The 18,052-nt window shown below is 44.2% G+C and overlaps 1 protein-coding gene across 6 annotated transcripts in view; it reads left to right on the forward strand.

Moving 5' to 3' along the window:
* Positions 1–5,059: 5,059 nt before the first annotated feature.
* Positions 5,060–18,052, forward strand: part of MGAT4A (alpha-1,3-mannosyl-glycoprotein 4-beta-N-acetylglucosaminyltransferase A) — a 138,923-nt gene continuing 125,930 nt past the window's right edge. Inside the window, exons 1-3 of one of the 6 annotated variants that reach the window (XM_037898576.2) lie at positions 5,098–5,269; positions 5,895–6,004; positions 9,967–10,284. In XM_037898576.2, coding sequence (XP_037754504.1) covers positions 10,194–10,284 — 91 coding nt within the window. In that variant the 5' untranslated portion in view covers positions 5,098–5,269; positions 5,895–6,004; positions 9,967–10,193. Of the gene's footprint in view, positions 5,270–5,424; positions 5,860–5,894; positions 6,005–8,105; positions 9,462–9,966; positions 10,285–18,052 lie in introns of those variants that run through there. The other 5 variants (XM_037898565.2, XM_037898579.2, XM_043537353.1 and 2 more) reach the window with 5 other exon arrangements.

Raw genomic sequence — 18,052 nt, forward strand, 5'->3', positions numbered from 1 at the left:
CAGTTAACAATACAAAATCCACAGCAGCACTGAGTCCTGACCACTGCAGTATGGTCCAACATTCGAGACACCCCCAAAACACTGCCTCTCCTCCTTCAACGGGGTCACGATCTTATGTGTCCAGTTGCTGGCAGTTGCAACACGCTGCCCCTGCAGGTTTTGCTTGCTTTTGTCCATATCATAAGTCCATTGAATGTTCATAGAGAAATGGGATATTGTCCAAACCAGCTTGACCACTTGGTGTGGAATCAGGCAGTAAGCCCTGGCTTATTCACAGCAATAAGATTCACAGATCCATTTGTGCACCAAAGTCCATATAGCAGCATGTAGATGTTTGTAGTTTGGTTATGGGCTGGTGTAATTGTGCCCCCAGTAATATGTACATTCCCAGCAAAACACCTTATACACAGTACACCCAATTGTCCACCCCTTGCATAGGCTCCTCTATAGTCACAGGAGAGGGGCACATCCAAACATCTTCTGTTGATTTACACTATTTTACACACCCCTCCATTGATTCCCAGTGAGCTCCTCCCCTTCTCATTGGTTCCATAGGGCTTGTGGGGGCCACCTTAGTTGCCATTCCATTTCCAGGTACCACGGTAGCTATTACACAGGTGCTGGCCTCCTAGTTGAGCATTTTGTATTCCCATACACATCTTCCCCTCCAAGGTCAGCCTTTTGAAGCCATCCCAAACCCACATCATGAGATTTTTCTGTTCATTAAAACACAACAATGCTAGCAACAAGACAGACACCACAGACAAACAACACAAAACATAGATCCATGGTATTCTGAGTTATTCTTCCGCTGGCGCCAGCTTGCTTGTAGAGTGTCTGAAAAACAAAAGAAACAATTTCCACCCCCCTGGTGGGGACAGATTATTGCTTAATAATAATACCACTTTCTTTTACAAATTTCCTTGCTAATTGCAGGAAAAACAGAAGAATTACCTCCAGGCTGTCCTTATTTTGTTCTATAGTCAGGCTAGTGAATTACCTCACTCACTGGTCATTTATGAAATTCATGAGATGGTGTACCTCAGTTTCCCCTCTTGTATAACAGACCAAGTTTGCAATAGTTTCTCTGCTGTACCAAGCTTTAAGTTTATTCTCAGGTAATAGCTGAGACACAGCTTCAGATTTTAGCACTGTACACACACACACACACACACACACACACACACACACCCCTTAAGGTTAACCTGTCCCTTATTTTCAGGCTTTACTTGTTTTTTCACCTCCCTTTCCTGGAGGAAATGTGTTGCCATAGTCTTCTAGTAGCTTGTTTGCTGACCAGATGTATTCATTATTTGCAGCTCCTTTGTGCCCATCAGCTAGGTAATTTGCATTTACACACAGAGGCTTACTAGCTTGCTTCTGGATCCAAAGCTGTTAGCAGCTCAGACACTGTCTTAAAAGGGAAGCATTCCACTTCCACTAGAGTTCTGATTACTTTCCACTTTCATCTCCTGCTCCAAAACACACAGATCTGAAAAAGAAAGCACAACCTATTGTGGCTCCTTTTGGAGCCCTAATAGGATTTTAATTAAATACCATGTTTTATTTGCATTTCTTTTACCCCTTCTCCAATATAGACCACACATGTCCTGGGAATATGCACATTCCTTCCATATAGTTTAACCTCCATAACATTATATTAGCCAAATTAATTTTATACAAGGTGTAACTGCCTCCCCTATGCCCACAGAGTTTTCATGCACACCCACCAAAGCAACAATCTGATCCCCCAGAGCCACCCCAAGGCTCAGTGCTCCCATCATTCCTCCCCTTTTCCTTTTCTTTTACCACACAAAATTCTCTTTTGCCTAACATTTCTTGCACTGTGATTACTCTTTTACACAACTGTACCCCAATTACACTTCCATCTTGTACAACTAGACACAACCAGGGGCAGCCAAGTTAAGTTCCAATAGAAACCCCTTACATCCTTTATTGATTTTGATTACATTACCCAAAAGTCAAATAATTTTGATCAGATTCTCTCTCTGCCTGCTGCCTGCAGCAGTCCCCTATAGACCATTTCTGTGGGAAAAGGGCCCATTTTCCCTCAGAATAGCTGTAAAGGCTTCTGGGGACAGAAGCATAGTGGTGGTAGTAGCCACTCGACCTGACCCCCTTGGATAATTTAATTACCAAGCTTCCATCCAATGTGACTGCACAGAGTTGCACATACAGTTACATTTATATAACTGGGTTTTATCATTAAACAAAAACTTCCCTCTTGACATCTCACATAAGTATCCAAAGTACCCTCCATTAAAACTTCAGAAAAACAAAAGAGTGGAAAGGCAGGTTGCACTTTGAAACTTTTTTTTTTTTTCCATTCCCCCAGGACCAAGTCCCAGATCCAGTCTCTAAAGGTGGTCTGTTAACTCTGCTTTTGACTATAAACCCTTTTGTGCCAAATCATCTTTCACTACCCCTAACTAATTTACAACCCTTCAGCAGCCCCTGCTGAAGCAGCACCAAACTTGAAAGATTCCTGGCAGCTTCCCATAATGCTGCCCTTACTTCAAACCTCTCACAAGCAGACTGAAGTGCCTCCTTTCCCTGGAAGGCATTCAGTCCCCATGGGCAGGGACCTTCTTCCACTACCCATATACCAAGGAGGGTGGGCTCCTCAGCCACCCCCCATACCTCTGGGTCCCCTAACACTTCCTTTTTAATCTCATCCCAGGTTGACCCCTGCACCTGGTATGGGTCCTGGTTCTTCCTTATCCATTTATCCAAAAAATCCTTTACCCTGGCTTGCCAGAACCCGCAACTACCATCACGAGAGTTCACGATACCCCCTCCAAGCAGCTGCGCGGACTGTTGGGGAGGGGGACTTACAGGCTGCCACTCACCTATCCAATGCGATGCATCCGAGTCAGTCACGGCACCAAGATGTTAGGGGGCTTATTCCTTCACCCACTCACTTCCCTGGTCCTTCTCGCATGAACAGAGAGCAACAATACCCGAAGTCCAAAGGTGCAAACAATTCGATGTTTATTGGGGTGAACTTCCAGCAAGCATGATTCCAGTTTCCTTCCTTAGTATCCTCCTTCCCAGCTCTGACACCACAGAGCCTTACACCTGTGTCCCTGTTCCCATTCCTGCCCTTAGCAAAACAGGATTCCAGTTTCCCCACTCCCATTCCCTGTTCCCATCTCCCCCTTTAGCAAAACATGATTCCAATTTCCTTACCCCCATTCCCTGTTCCCATCTCCCACCCACGCCCCCTCACTTCCTCATTGACTACAGATTATATAGTAAAACTTGAGTTCTGCTTAGCTATACCTTAACCAATCCTTTTCCTGAAATTTAACTAACCAATCCTAACATATTGTAACATGATTATGTAACCAATTATATCCCACCACCTTAATTAGTTTACACCCAGCAAAATTAATTATACAGCAGACAGGAACAATCACAGAACCAGACAGAGATTATACAGACAAACAATAGCAAAGTGGGAACTCTAATGACAAAACAATACAGAAGTGAGGATTTCACATCCCAGCTATTGATAAGTGAGTTCTTGCCAGACAGGATGCTATCAAACTAAGTTTCCTTTTACATTTTCTAGGCACTTCCCTTTCTTTGGAGGTGATAGGAATTATCAGGACAGGATTGTATTCAGGACAGGATTGTATTCCTAACAGCCCAATAGCACCTTCTTTCAATGTGGCTAGTTTGGAATGTGAGGATGTGACTGTTCGCTTCCTGGCTTATGGCTGCCTCTGCTGCTTAGCCAAAGGCCTTAGCCTAAGCACAGGGCCTCAAACTGTCACAGTAAGAGACGGCCCTTACACCAGCAGACAGTGATTTTGATTCTTTCTTTTATACCTCTAACTAGCCAAGTAATAAGAATACCCTAAATTCTTAAAGTACAGGCCTTTACAGACAGGCCTGAATATCTATATCCTAACAGTACTCACAATAGAGGTGTTATACCACTCTAACTATAATGATACAGTTAGAGTGATACAACTTTTGGGGGACCTCGTATAAAGTGACAGAACTTTTATGTGCAGACAAGGCCTTAGCCTGCTCTTCCCTGTCTCTTAGCCTATGTTTGATTTCAAAAATCCCTCTCTAACAATAGGAATGATGCAGGGGCTATAGGACCTACATATTTATGGTTACCATAGGTCTGGATTTCCTGGACATAGCCTCTTTTATGAGCTTCTTTTCTCTGTCCAGGTAAATTTTTGAAATAACAGGAAATGTCCCAGGTTTTTGCAGAGCAGACAAGCTGCAGCTCAGAAAGAGCCCGGATTGGTGCACTTCCCCATGGGTCCCTCCCCTGCAAGCCGCAACTGCTGGATCCTACCCACCCACACCACCTTGCACTGGGGAGCACGGGTCCTACAGGGAGGCACTGCCTGAGGGCTGTTGCTGCATCCTGGGTTTGCCCTAGCTGCCCTACCACTGTGATAGGGAGTGACACTGCCCCCCACCCCCCAGCAGTGCCCTCTTTTGGGGAACCTGAAATACTCTCACCCTATACACTAGTGTGAAGCAACAGTGTTGTTCTTTAGCTCAAGTGGGGGAGGTTTTTCTGGTTTTGGGAGCTGAAAAAACCTCAGCTCTGTAGAGACAGCAACCCCCCCCCCCTTTTTCTTTTTTTAAAAAGGTCTCCTGAGACCCGCAATATCTGATTGCGGGAGCAGACAGGGCCCCAGTTAGCCCAGGAGCGACACCCCCACAGAGCGCCAGGCATCCGTGTGAGCACCACCCAAGAGCGAGCTTCGTCACGCCCGCCCGCACAGGAACGAGAGACGCCCTGAGGCTGCCACAAGCGGAGCGAGCCCGCTGTGAACAGAGCCGGAATTGGACGGCAGTTGGGGGCAGCTGTGCCCTGCTAGAGGCAGCGCACGGACCGCACCCACCTGCAGGATAGTACCGCTACCCTCCAGGCACTGCACCACACCACCTCAGGCGCACGAGAGTTATTTATAGCTCCAGAAGCGAGATTGACAGGAGCCTGAGCCAATGAGAGGGCGCCTCTCGGCAAGTTGGCGGTTGGCCTGCCGCGGAGGACCATTTGGCCAATGGGCAGCCAGGCGAGCTGCAGCGGGCGGGCTCTCCGAGTAGCTAACGGATGGAGCTGCTGCCGCCGCTCGACAGGGTGGGCGGGGGCGGTGCGGGCTGAGGAGCTCGCGGGCCTTTAGGCGCCGCCTCAGCCCCTGCCGGCGAGGAAGCGCGAGCGGCGGCGGCTCACCTCCCCCGCGCGGGAGCCCAGGTGGCCCGGACCCAGGTGAGCGTGGCGGCCGGGACACGCCCCCTCCTCAGCCCGGGGCCTGGCGGAGGGCAGGTGGGGGTCTCACTGCGGGGGCTCCGGGCTGGTACCCCTGGGCTGAGCCGCCGGCGGACCCAGCCCATCCCGTGCCGTTGCCTCGGGGGCTGGGACTCCCCTCCCCGGCTGTGCCGCGAGCGCCCGTCCGGCCTCAGGGGCCGCGCCCCGCTGCGTGTTGGGGGGGGGGGTCCCAAGCCGGGTCTCCCCGGCCAGTGCCCCAGCCCGGCTCCCCCGCCCCGGCGGTGGGGGGAAATGCTGGGCGCCCCGGAGCAGGGACCGCATCCCCGGAGGCTCCTCCCCGCGGGGGCTGCCCCTCCCCGCGGACCAAGGCGACGGTTATTTATCGCCGCTGCCGAAGCTGACTAGTCGGCACCCGCGCAGCCCGGGACGCGTGGGGGCGATTGGACGGTCCGCGAGCTCCGCTTCTCCCCCCGGCGCTGTGGGACACCAGGGGAAAGGGATGTAGCTGTAAAGAAAACTAAGGGGTGATGGTGAGAGAGAGAAGCTACATCAGTAAACGGATGCGAGCAAGACCGTTGAAGGGAGCAAGGGTAATAATCCAGCCTTAATTTGTCTTGTGTTCTAGGAATTAGACACGGTGGTTGGTCCTGCCAAGCCTGTGTGCTGCAAAACCCCAGGCACAACAGGGTGGTCTGGCCTTTGATCATCCCTGAATTGCTTTTCGTTTTTGCTAAGGTTGTTATGATGGTTACATTATTTATCAGTCTTGAGCACCCTACTAATGCTCAGTGATAAAAGTATTTATATTATTGAGCGTGGTACACGTGAGACTTTCTTCAAAGTGACTTACAGATTTTACCTTGGATCCTCACAGCCATCCGGTACTAGTGCCCTCATTTTTACAGAGGAGGAGGAAACTGTAGCAACGACGTTTCCTGCTTGTAAGCAACAGTGATAGCCAGTGTCAACTGAGATAAGAAATAATCCGGTTTTTGTTCCTAGTCCTGTGCTTACACTCATTCTCCCAACCCTAAATATAGAAAAATGTTCTAATGAAAGGAAGGGTTTAAAAATGGCTGTAATGAGAATGTACCCATTTATTTTTCTCTTTATAAGTTTTCTTTTTGTATTTTATACAAAAGAGCTTTTTAAGGTTTTGCTGTTGGGTTTTTTTGCTATTGTGAATTTCATTTTCTAGGCATTTGTGCCTCAACGTGTGTTAAGGTTTCCTCAGAACCACAAGGTACTTTAGGTCCTGATCCTACAGAGACTTATGCATAGTTGGACTGCAGGTTTGGGGCATTAACGCATATCAGGTTTTGGCACACATTTGAAACTACCTCATGTCTATTGACCAGAAGTCTGGAAGCATATAGACATTAGCCAATTGTTTGATTCAGTAAGCTAGGGAGCACCTCCTGAGAGATGTTGAGGGCTCTCAACTGCCATTGCCTTAAGCGTCTTGCAAGGTCAGGCCTTTAGTCACATCGTCCATAGTGGGGAAGCCTAGGCCATCTCTATACTGGAGACGTTTTACAAGTTTAACTAAATACATCTAGATAAATTGGTAGAAACCATATAATATAAATATACTTCAACTGGCTGACCCCTCATTTAGATCAGCTTAGTTTGCTAAATTACTTTATGATAATCAGTAATTTAAGCAAACGGAATAGATGTTTGAGGGTTAAATGGTTTAAGTACATCAACATTGGGGCATGCGCTGGGTTAACTAGATCAATTTAAAATTTTAGTTAAATTGGTGCAACCTTTCTAGTATTGATAAGGTCTTAGAATGTGCGGTCTCTGATGCAGTGTAGTTCATTTACACCTCTCTTAACGTTGTAGTTATGTTCCTGAAAAATGCTGCTTTAAGCGAAACAATGTTAAGCGAATCCCATTTCCCCATAGGAATTAATGTAAATGGGATAGTTAGGTTCCAGGGGAATTTTTTTCACCAGACAAAAGACTTTTATTTATTTATTTATTATATATAGTATAAGTTTTAAACAAACAGTTTAATACTGTACATAGCAATGAGGATTGTGAAGCTTGGTTGAGGTGGTGGAGTCAGAGGGTGGGATATTTCCTAGGGAATGTTTTACTGCTAAATGATGAACTAGCAGCAGTCAGCTGACCCCCAAGGGTTAACAAGTTGTTAATTTAGCCTCACACTCTACAAGGCAGTACAAATGGAGGGAGGAGACACACATGCACTGTGTGAGAGAGAGAGAGACGCGCATTGCCCCTTTAAGTACACTGACCCCACTATAAGTACACTGCCTTTTTATGTAGATCAGTAAGTTGAGACAGCAGCTGCTGCCAGCAAGCTCCCTCCGTCTTGAACCCTGTTGTGTCTCTTCCCCCTGCTCCCGTGCTCTGTGGAGATGGGGTACTTGAGTAGGGGGCACCCTGACATTAGCACTCCTCTTTCCCCCCTGCTGTGCACAGCAAGCAGGAGGCTCCTGGAAGCAGCTCCAAGGCAGAGGGCAGGAGCAGCACACGGCAGTGGGGGGAGGGACACCTGAACTGCCCGGCAATTGATAGCCTGCTGAGTGGCTGCCGCACAGGGAACTTGGGGGGCTGCCGGTCCACCCCCTCACCCTCCTAGCTCTAAGCCCTCACCACCTAGCTCCAACAGGCTGCTCTTTCTGCAAGCAGTGGACAAAGCAGGCGGCTGCCAAACAATGTTATAAGGGAGCATTGTGCAACTTTAAACGAGCATGTTCTCTAATAGATCAGTGACGTGACAACGTTAAGTGAGGAGTTACTGTACCCCTAAATAATAACTAGGTTATGGGTGGAAAAAAGTGGGTCATGGGGGAGAGAAGAATAGCATAAGAGCAAAACCAACTATCCACAATACTACTTACTTCATTTGGAAACATCTAGTTTTGCACATATTACTGTGGCTTGTACTTACTTTCTTCCTTCCCCTTTCTGCTGCTGTTTGAGACATTCATATATCATGCCTTGTCTTATAAAAACTCTTTGGGCAATGACTGTCGTCTTATGTGTTTGTAAAGAACAGTGGGATCCCAGTTTTGATTGGGAGCTCTAGATGTTATTGCAGAACATCATAATAGCTCTCTAAAATCAACGTAATGCTGTTACTGTCAGCATTGTTGACATCATTAACCTTCCAGTCAATTAGGCCTGTCATCTGAGAGTCATTTTAGGTTCCTCCCTCTTTCCAATCCTACACATCCAGGCCACATAAAAATCTCACTGCTTTTTTCCCTTAACACTTCCAAGATCTTTTCTCTCTGTCCACACTACTTTAACTCTCATTTAGGCCTTCATCTTCTGACTTAACTACTGCAACCTACTCTCTGGCCTTCCTTAAGTCCATCTCATCTCCCTTAGAACATTCAAAATGAGGGTGATAAATAATTTTTCCTGAGCTATAATTCAAACAGTGTCAGTCCTCTCTCTGAATCTCCCTACTGGTTTTTTTTTTCTCTCTCTCTCCCCCTTCACATCAAATTCAATCTTCTTGTCTACCTTAAATGTCCTTCACAACTCTGCCCTTCCTATTTATCTATTCTTATATCGCATTGTCCCAAGTGCTCTCTCAATGTCAGCCTTTATCGCATATTTGTCCACTTCTCCCACAAGTACCTTCTTGATGCTTCTTACATGTGGAATGCCCTCTGCAAACTAATATGTAAAGCACCTGCCCGACTCTTTGTTTTTAAATTCCCTCAAGGGTCACTACAGCGATTATACTAATGTTAAATTACCAAGTGAAAAAGATTGGGAAGGCTTCTGATTTAAAAGATATAAAAAAAATTTATGAAAAGACTTGTAACCTGAAAGTTGTGTGCAGTGCTAGTCTGCGTAATCATGTGCTCCTATAACTGTTACCCTTTTCTCTCTATTTGTTTGTGACACACTCTTGGTGCATCTTGTCTTAATTGTAAGCTCTCTGCATAAGAGTCGTTCTGTTACTATGTATTTTTACGGCTGTTAACACAATGGGGCCCCAGTTGATTGGAGTCTTAAGGTGCCAGTGTAATAAAAAAAGTTTTCCTTTTGCTGTTAAGTGATGACCTATTTGAATGAGAAATAAATTATGAATTCTGAACTGGAAAACTTAAACACAAAGAAATTCTCGCCAGCTGAGTAACAAACTTCTGTCAGATGGAATTTGAAATAGAAGATCTGGTAGTATCTTAAAGAACAATATCAGGTACTTAGGCTTCATGTTTATGCCATTTCATAATTGTGTAGTCTGGTATGAGGAAAGTCCTCCAGATTTCTCTGGTACTCTTTTTAAAAAAAAAAAAAAAAAAAAAAATCCCAGAAACCAGACATTGGCCTGTTTTGGGACGTGTGATCTGCTCAGGTAGTGCAAAAAGGCTGAATACTTAGAATTTTCCAGTAAATTGAGCTATTGACTGGGCAATACTACCATAGCTAGCTCCTGCACTACACCGTGGTATGAAGGGTAGTGGTGGGGAGACAGGTAGGGGCATGGGCAGAGTGTAGTATTCTCAGATGATTCCTTGGGGACCGCTGCCAGCTGGTGTAGGTTGAAGGAGCTCTGAGGCTTTGGTGTAACCCATGCCAGAGCTAAAGCTGTGGTTGACAGAAAGTTGGAGACTGCTGGACCACTCACTCTCCTGCACTACACAGTCTGCTTATGATATATTTTTGTGCCTCTAACTGATCAATTGTGTTCCCTTTGTAAACAGGAGTAGAAGCATAAAGAAGTTTACTTTATGAAGACTAATGAGTGACTCAAGTAACAGTTTGAAGCGGTGTAACTGCTGGACTGGTTTTACAGAGCTTTTGAAATGAGAGATCTACATCTCTCATTCTTGTTGGTCAAGTGACGCTAATGGTGGAATAAACTGACTTCAGTACAACTGATCAATCCAAATCGCAAGTACCATATAAACAAGTGTGATGTTGAAATGAGATGAGGCTCCGAAATGGAACTGTGGCCACTGTGTTAGTTTTCATCACTTTTCTCAGTTTGTCCTGGTACACTGCATGGCAAAATGGTAAAGGTAAGACAAATATTTTCTGAAAAGAAACTGAACTCTAGCTATGTGTGAAGGAGAAGTGAATGATGCAACATATGCTGTTTTTTTTAAATGCTTTTCTTAATGCTAGTAGGCTGTAAACTGAATGTTGACTACTTCTGCTCAAGAGTATTACCTTGATGAGTAATATGCATCTGTTTTTGCAGTCAGAAAATCAACCTGGAGGGATGCCTATTGTGTTTGTTTGAAAACATATTTCTGTGGAGATAAACAAAAGACTTCTTTTTCCGTAATGGAAAAGGGCTATGTTAGGCAGTATCTCCATTGCATACTTTCAGGAGAAACAGATGGTCTTCTTTAATTTTTCCTGTGACAGTTGCCCAGTGGGCCAGGCTGGAGAATATAAACATTACTTTTTGGTGCCACTTTCTATTTTTTCCTATTGATTTGGTTACTGAAACGGCAAACTGCAACTCAACATCTTTTGAGAGATTTTTCTCCCTTCTGACTTGCCCTTTGAGGGAAATGTAAAGTATTTCCAGTTTGACCTGTTTATATTAAATATTCCTTTTCTAGTAATTTAAATAAGGAATTAGTGAATTCTATATATTAGATTTTTACAAAACTATGTTTTTGATATGTTTGTTGAGGATTGTATTACTGTTATCTCAAGTCACTACAAAATGATGAATATGCTCTAATTGTCCCTGCTAAGACAGACTTTCTCAATACGGGGTGTGAGCACATCAAACTTTCTGGTGGAGCAGGGGATTGGTGGCGGCACAGTGAGTCTCAGAGTAAAAGTGCAATGGGGTGGGCAATTACCAGATCACAATGCCTCTCTCTCAGATTTTGGGAAGGGTCAGCCAGGTTACATTTGAGTGAGTGGCATTGTGACTTGGCACTTATTACTTTTGCCATCCTTCCAGCGCCCCTTATCTGACGCTTTCTAAACAGGTAGGGATGTTTTTATAGCACCATTTGACTTGCATTTTCAGTAATTTGCCTAGTAGTCCATGAGCATACACGTGGAACACTAGGTGGCAGTCTACTCGCATTGTAAGGATGGGGGGGGATCCAAGTTTTTAAAAATAAAATAAACTTTAAAAATACTAAGGTGGGGCCTGGTTTTTAAAAAAAAAAAAAAAAAAAAAGGCTGGGAACCCCTATGCTAAGAGAGTGCTGTTTTGGGGGTCTGATCCTGCACCACTGAAGCATTAACTTACCGGAAAGCAAGCCAAGACATGCCAGGAATCCCATCTGTTACAGAGAGAGCCAACCTAGAGTCTTTCTTTAAAAAAATCTGTGGGAAGAAAGAGAAACAAAGCCTTTGGGAAGAAACGTACAGGCTATGTTGCAGGTTGGCTAATTTGTCTTCATTGGGCATTTGTAGGAGAAGCAGATGCTGTATCCTTTAATCTGTTTTGTAACAGTTGATCAATGGGCTTGGCTGCTGAACATAAACATCAGTGAAACGGCTGGATTCTTGAGGTCATGATACTGTAAATTTGTTTTAATTGGGCAATAGAAATCTAAATTTGACAAACAATGAAAACAGAAGGATATTAATACTGTATCAGAGATGCTGAATTTTGCATCTTGGCTTATAAAATACACGTACCCTTTCTAATAAAAGTTTCATGCTATATAACTTGGACAAAGATATTACAATATGCTGTTTCTGCAAATTCTGATGACAGTGTCTTTGTTTATAAATACCTTGATACATATCTGTGGACTTTTAGCCAGGGTGGATTTGATTTAAATCACTAGTCAGGAAGACTTGATTTAATCATGGATTTCTACTTAAAAGTGCATTCTTGTTGATTGTTATAACCTTAATACATATTCTTTGCAGCTCAGAGAGAGATGTAGGTTTCATTTTTAGAAGGTACACGCTATACATTTTTAAAGTGATTTATTTTGAAAACTTTTCAGATTCGTTTTACAGCTATATCAGAACATGAATGATTGTTTGGTTATTTCATTTACTAAAGGTAATTGAAGCAGATATTTATGAAGTCATTGGGAGGTGAACTATCTCCAGTTCAACAGGTTAATCAATAATATTTGGAGGATTTTCTTGCCATGCTGTATTAGGAGGAGAACATCACCAGACAGACATTTAAATTGTTTTATTTAACTACAACAACAACAACATTATGTATTCTGGATTTTTTTTCTTCAACAGCAAACATAATATTATAACAAAACAAGCATATTAATTTTTGAATTTAGCTAAACATTCAAGTTTTTTAAAATCAGGTTTGTTTTTGTTAATATTGTATTAAACTAAAATAGTTAAATGAAATATTTAAAAAAAAATTAAGTCAACTGTGTCAGCCAGGTCAACATGAGAAACTTTAAAATATTGGCTTCTGCAGCTAACTCGGTCGTCTTCACCTTCAATTTTCCTGTTTGTTCATAATCTGGAAAAGAAAAACAAGCTTTCCTCCTTTTTCAGGTCTCAAATGATTTCTCAATTTGGAATGAATTAATCCAAAGAAAGAAAATATTCTTTCTACACCGGCAGAAGAAGCTACTGCTGTTAAGAGAGAGAGATTATCACTTCAGCAGTCTCTGAATCCAAGTACTAAAGTGACTTCCACCAGTTCACTGGTGTAACTTTCTTTAAAACATCCTCAGCAAACCTGTTTCTTGAATGGTTCACCCTTAGCTCTGAAGTTTATTATAGTTGGCATTATGGAAGGATGATTGCTGGATGTCCATGTCATAGCCAGCTCCTCTTCTTCATCAGTTAAGGTTTGATCCTGGTACCGAGTATTGAGAATATTTGCAAGAAAATGAGCTGGAAAAAGCTTGTAATTTAACTCTGTCATTGCATATTTCTCTCTTTAAGATCTCATTCAGTTCCTTCCAAATTTCAACAGCGTCAGCAATAAAACAGCTATTTCCCTGCATTTTGTTCAAGGTTACAGAAATAGGCTTCAAGGTACTCAGCATGTGTTCAACATTTCTCTTAAGCCCAATGTTGAGAACTTTGGCTGTGCCATCTCTTTTTTCACGATTTTGTTCACAAACTGTCGTCAGATTAGGCCAGTTCTTGATACAGTACTCAAAACAGTCCGCTACTGAGTTCCATTGCACGTCTTGTGGGAGAGTTAGCTTCGTTCCTCCCACTTTTTTCAGAGCAGCTGCTGCAAAGTGGTTGTTATGGAAGTATTTTGCAGTTTCAACAATATTAGCGTTTATTTCTGGAACACTGAAGTCTTTGGCTAGGAGGTGCATCAAATGAGCACTGCAACTGTATGTTAACTTGGGACCCTCTTCTAAATAATTTCTTCTCGTCTTGGATACATTTGCAGCATTATCTATGACCAAGCTGCGTATTAGACATTTGAATTTTTTTTCCACAGTTTGTTATAGTTTTTACTGCTGCTACTTGTAAGCATTCTGCTCTGTGTGCATTTCCTGATATATCAATTGTTTCTGTAAGGAAGACATTCCCTTCTGTTGTCACACAAGCACATACAACAGGATCATTGTGGACATTGCTCCACCCGTCAAGTCTCAGGTTAACAATTTCACCCTTTAGACTTTTTGCACGCTGCTCAATTTCGTTGTCATACACTTTGTCCAGCAATTTGCCTGAGACATCTGCTCTGTTGGGGGGACTGTATCCTGGTCTTAGTCACTGAACCATGTTAATGATGTGTGGGTTATCAATCACACTGAGAGAAGAGTTTGTTGCGTAAACAAACCGGGCAATTTTTTCATCAATTACACATACACTTTGGTTTTCCTATAAGAAAAATAGTTTTGTTTACTATTCCAAAGATTTTTTTTTATTACTATGTGCTTCAACTAAAAAACTCTTGTCTCTAATTTCAGATGTCTTTTGTAATTTTAAGGAACTCATTGGGTAGACAATGGAGGGGGAAAACAAATTTATTAATAATCACCTTTTATTATTTTCATTGATTAGTTACAGTCTGATACATACATTAGGTAATAACCTAATGTAAGGTTTTATTCTGTTGGTGCTAGCGAGTCATTCAAGAGTTTGAACAGTAGACTGCAATTCAGTGGAAATGGTGGTTGGGATGTTGGAGTGTATTCACAAAAGGATGAGTGCATTACTTAGCCACAAATTTCTAATGCTACTTTAGACAAATCACTTGTTGACCTCCCCTGGCCTCAAGTGGCTTGAAGCTTAATTAACGTTTTGTAAAATGTTTTGATATTTTTGAAAGAAAGGTGGTATTACTATATGACCAGTCTTGCTGACTAGGAATTTGGGGCCACTCACAAACATTTAAGTTTTCAGTTAATATCTTAATGCAAGTACATCATTTTGTATGTCCAAAGTGACAAAACATATTAGTCAATCCTGTTCAGAGGGGAAACATGAGTGTCACAGATGGTGCCTTCTAGACAAAACTGTAACAAGTGATCAGAGTTTCCTCTTGAAGGTAATTAAATTTTACACTCAGCAAATATTAATCTTTTTGTAAATTTCTCAGGACAAAAGTGGTTCCCCTGGTCCCTCTATTACTAGATGTAAAAGAGTAATGTGTTATCATGGGTAATTGTTATATCTAACATTTAAATTATAGTAGCACACAGGTTCAGGATCAGGCACAGAGATGGCTTTTGCCCTAAATCCCATATAAACTGTGAATAATCAGGCATAATTTAAGGGGGATAAAAAGATAGCTTTGAGTGCTGGTAAAAGTAATAAATGTATGGGCTAAATTAAACGCAACAACAGAGGTGTAAGAATAGGAACAGGAACACTACGTACACTTACTGCAGAAGAAAACACTTTCATAGAAAGAATCTGTGGGTTAAAAATAACTGCTTGGTGGTTCTCCTCTGAAACAAAATAGTATAGTGAATAGACTTGTTCAGTCTACTTTGAAGTCCTTCACTGTTATGACCACAAAGGCCATCTGGACACTAACCATCTCCTTCCAGGCTGGTTTGCATAGCTGTCCTGCATCTTGGAAATAAATTACTTTCTGGTAGTATCACAGGAAGATTTGTACAACTTTGATTTCACACTTACTTTCCAAAATGCTCAATAGGCAGTCCAAGTCCCTTTCCTCATAAGATCCTACCACAGCACAGTTTGGAAGCTTGGAATGTTCCAAATGAATATAATCAGATAGTTATCTTTCACAAACTGTCTCTGGAATGCAAAATCCTGGTTTCTAAGGTAATACAGTGTTGTCACTACTTAATATGCCTAGATTAATCAGTACTATCATATGTTTGATTTTGGGTTTTCTGAATGAACAGTGTGAGAGATTATTAGAAGTTGAAGGCTATGCCATAGATCACTGTAGGGTTGCTAGGTATCCCGTTTTCGACTGGAACATCTGGTCGAAAAGGGGTCTGGCAGCGTCCGGTTGGCCTCCTTAGGCTCTGGGGGCAGCGGTGCTAAGGCAGGCTCTGTGCCTGGCGCTGGGGAAGCAGCGGCGGCTGCCCTGCCATGTCCCACTCCTAGGCAGAGGGACAGCCTTGGGGGGGGTGCGGTGGGGCTCCACGTGCTGCCCCAGCCTGCAGGTGCCACCCCAAGCACTGGCTCCGCAGCTCCTAGGGCTGGGAATCTGGGATGGGTGCGAAAGTGGGGTGCCACAGCTGCATCCAGCTTCCTCCATTCCTGGGCAATGCCAGTGCGGCTGCTATTTAAGAGGCCACCTTAAATAACAGCAGCCTCCCAGAGCCCCCATGAACCACACCAGCCAGAGCCACCTGGAGCCAGGACCCCAAACCCCACCTGTGTCCCAAGCCTCTGCTGTAGCTTGGATCCTTCTCCTGCACCCGAATGCCCTCCAGGAGCCTGCACCCCAGTGCCACCATCCCTGAGTGGCTGGGGAGAGCCGGGCAGTGGAGCCATTGTGCCACCTGGGGAGCAGCAACTGCAGCCGCTCTCTGGCCCATGGGTGCCCATGGGGAGCCTGCAGCTGCTACTGGGTTTTGCGGGGCACAAGCGACCTGGGCCTGACACCAGAGTCTCCTGGAGCCTTGAGGGCTGAAGTCAGGTATGGGACTTCAGAGGGAGTTGCGTTTTTGGCAGATTTTGCCTTCAGAGGCACAATTTGGTGCTCCTGTGCACCGCTAGTTGTGTGGCACTTTCTGGGGGGCAGTCAAGTGGTCACTGATCCCCAGGGCACGTGCTCTGCCCGACGTTGGTTGCTTCATATGTAAAAATCAAAACGTAAATTTCATTTCCTTGTCCCCACAAACTTTTAAGTTCCGGATGCAACATTGTCGTCGGCTCTGCTGATATTTGTGTTGCAATGGCTCTATGGATAGGCTGTCAAAATCTGAGCGATGCCCTCACTTACTTTACTCTGTCGACCTTTTGTAAAGGGACACTATCTGGTTAAAATTCACAGACCTGATTCTTGCATTGTGATTCGGCAGCATTTTACAAATAACTACGCAGTGTACAAGGCAGTGGAGAATCAGGCTACATAGGTATTAAACTAGCTTCTTTACCTATAATACATTCAATTTTTCAATTTTAAAAATGCATTTTTGCCATTAATTCTAATTTGTTTTTTTTTTGCATTTCACTTATCTTAGATTATGAAAATTGAAGTTAGTTGTACTGTCGTTTCTAGTATTTAATTTCATTTTCCCTCATTTCTGACCCCAGCCCAGAGCCCGTATCCCTCCTGCACCCCTGCCCACCCCAGAGCCTGCATCTTCCTCTCCCACCCAGAGCCTGCACCCCAAACCCCCTCCCATACCACCTTGCCCCCCAGCCCTGATCCTGCTCCCCCACCCTTAACCTCCTTCCACGCCCCAAGCACCCTCCTGCTCTTCCTAGGAGCTGCCCCAGTTAGGTGGCCCTGTTTCCCACAAGTGGCCAGCAGCTGCTTGGGGAGGAAGAGTCAGATGGAGATGCTCCAAATTTTTGGCTCCCTTCCCTGGTAGTCCCTATCCAGAGGCCTCCACTTTAGCCCCACTGAGCTGTCTATGCTGCAATTAGATGCCCTACTGGCCTGGCTCAGCGGACTGGGGCTGTAACATTATTTTGTAGACATTTGGGCTCTCTGAGTCCCTCCCCCGTTGGGAGTCTCTAGCTGAACCTCAAGTTCTGAACAAACACAGCCCCACAGCGAGCCCCAGTCAGTGGACAGGGGGCAGCCAGGTTTAAGTGCTGTGTAGATACACCCACCCACACCCTCTCCCAGCAAGTAGGACATAGCAACTGCTAGTCTAGGTGGCTGTGCAGGCCAGTCCCTACAGGAGGTGCAAGTAGGTTAGTGTGGTTTTGGGTGTATCTCTGTCACTTCATCCAGGATCAGTGCACTGGGGCTGCTCCGGCTTCCGCCAGTGGAATGGCCACTGCAACCCACCCAGTCAGTGGGGCATATCAGGAGCCACCCCAGCAGCCAGATATCGCTGTGCACAAAGCCTGGCACTTGGCACTGGTGGTTACCCGCTGGAGTCTGCAAAAAGTAAGTGGGTCATATGGTCTGATGGTGCCAACACCATGGGCAGCACAAAAGGGGCCTGGCAACAGGGAATGCATAGCTTCACTTGCACTGATGTTCCTGAAACAGAAGAGCTACTCCCTGGCTATGGTAATCTCCCTCTCACCCATATACAGACCCTTTATGTTTCAAATAAAGGACAACTTGGAGAGAGTTTATTTTTAAGGGCACCTCCCCAATGTTTTATTTGTGACACACACTCATATACAAATAACACATTTTATTACAGTGTACAATCCTTTTCATGATTATTAGTGTATATGAGACAATATTTATTGATTTATATGGAACATTGGGCACAGAACAAAGGACAGGTGGTC

Source organism: Chelonia mydas, chromosome 1 (assembly GCF_015237465.2).
Source record: "Chelonia mydas isolate rCheMyd1 chromosome 1, rCheMyd1.pri.v2, whole genome shotgun sequence".
Taxonomy (NCBI): domain Eukaryota; kingdom Metazoa; phylum Chordata; order Testudines; family Cheloniidae; genus Chelonia; species Chelonia mydas.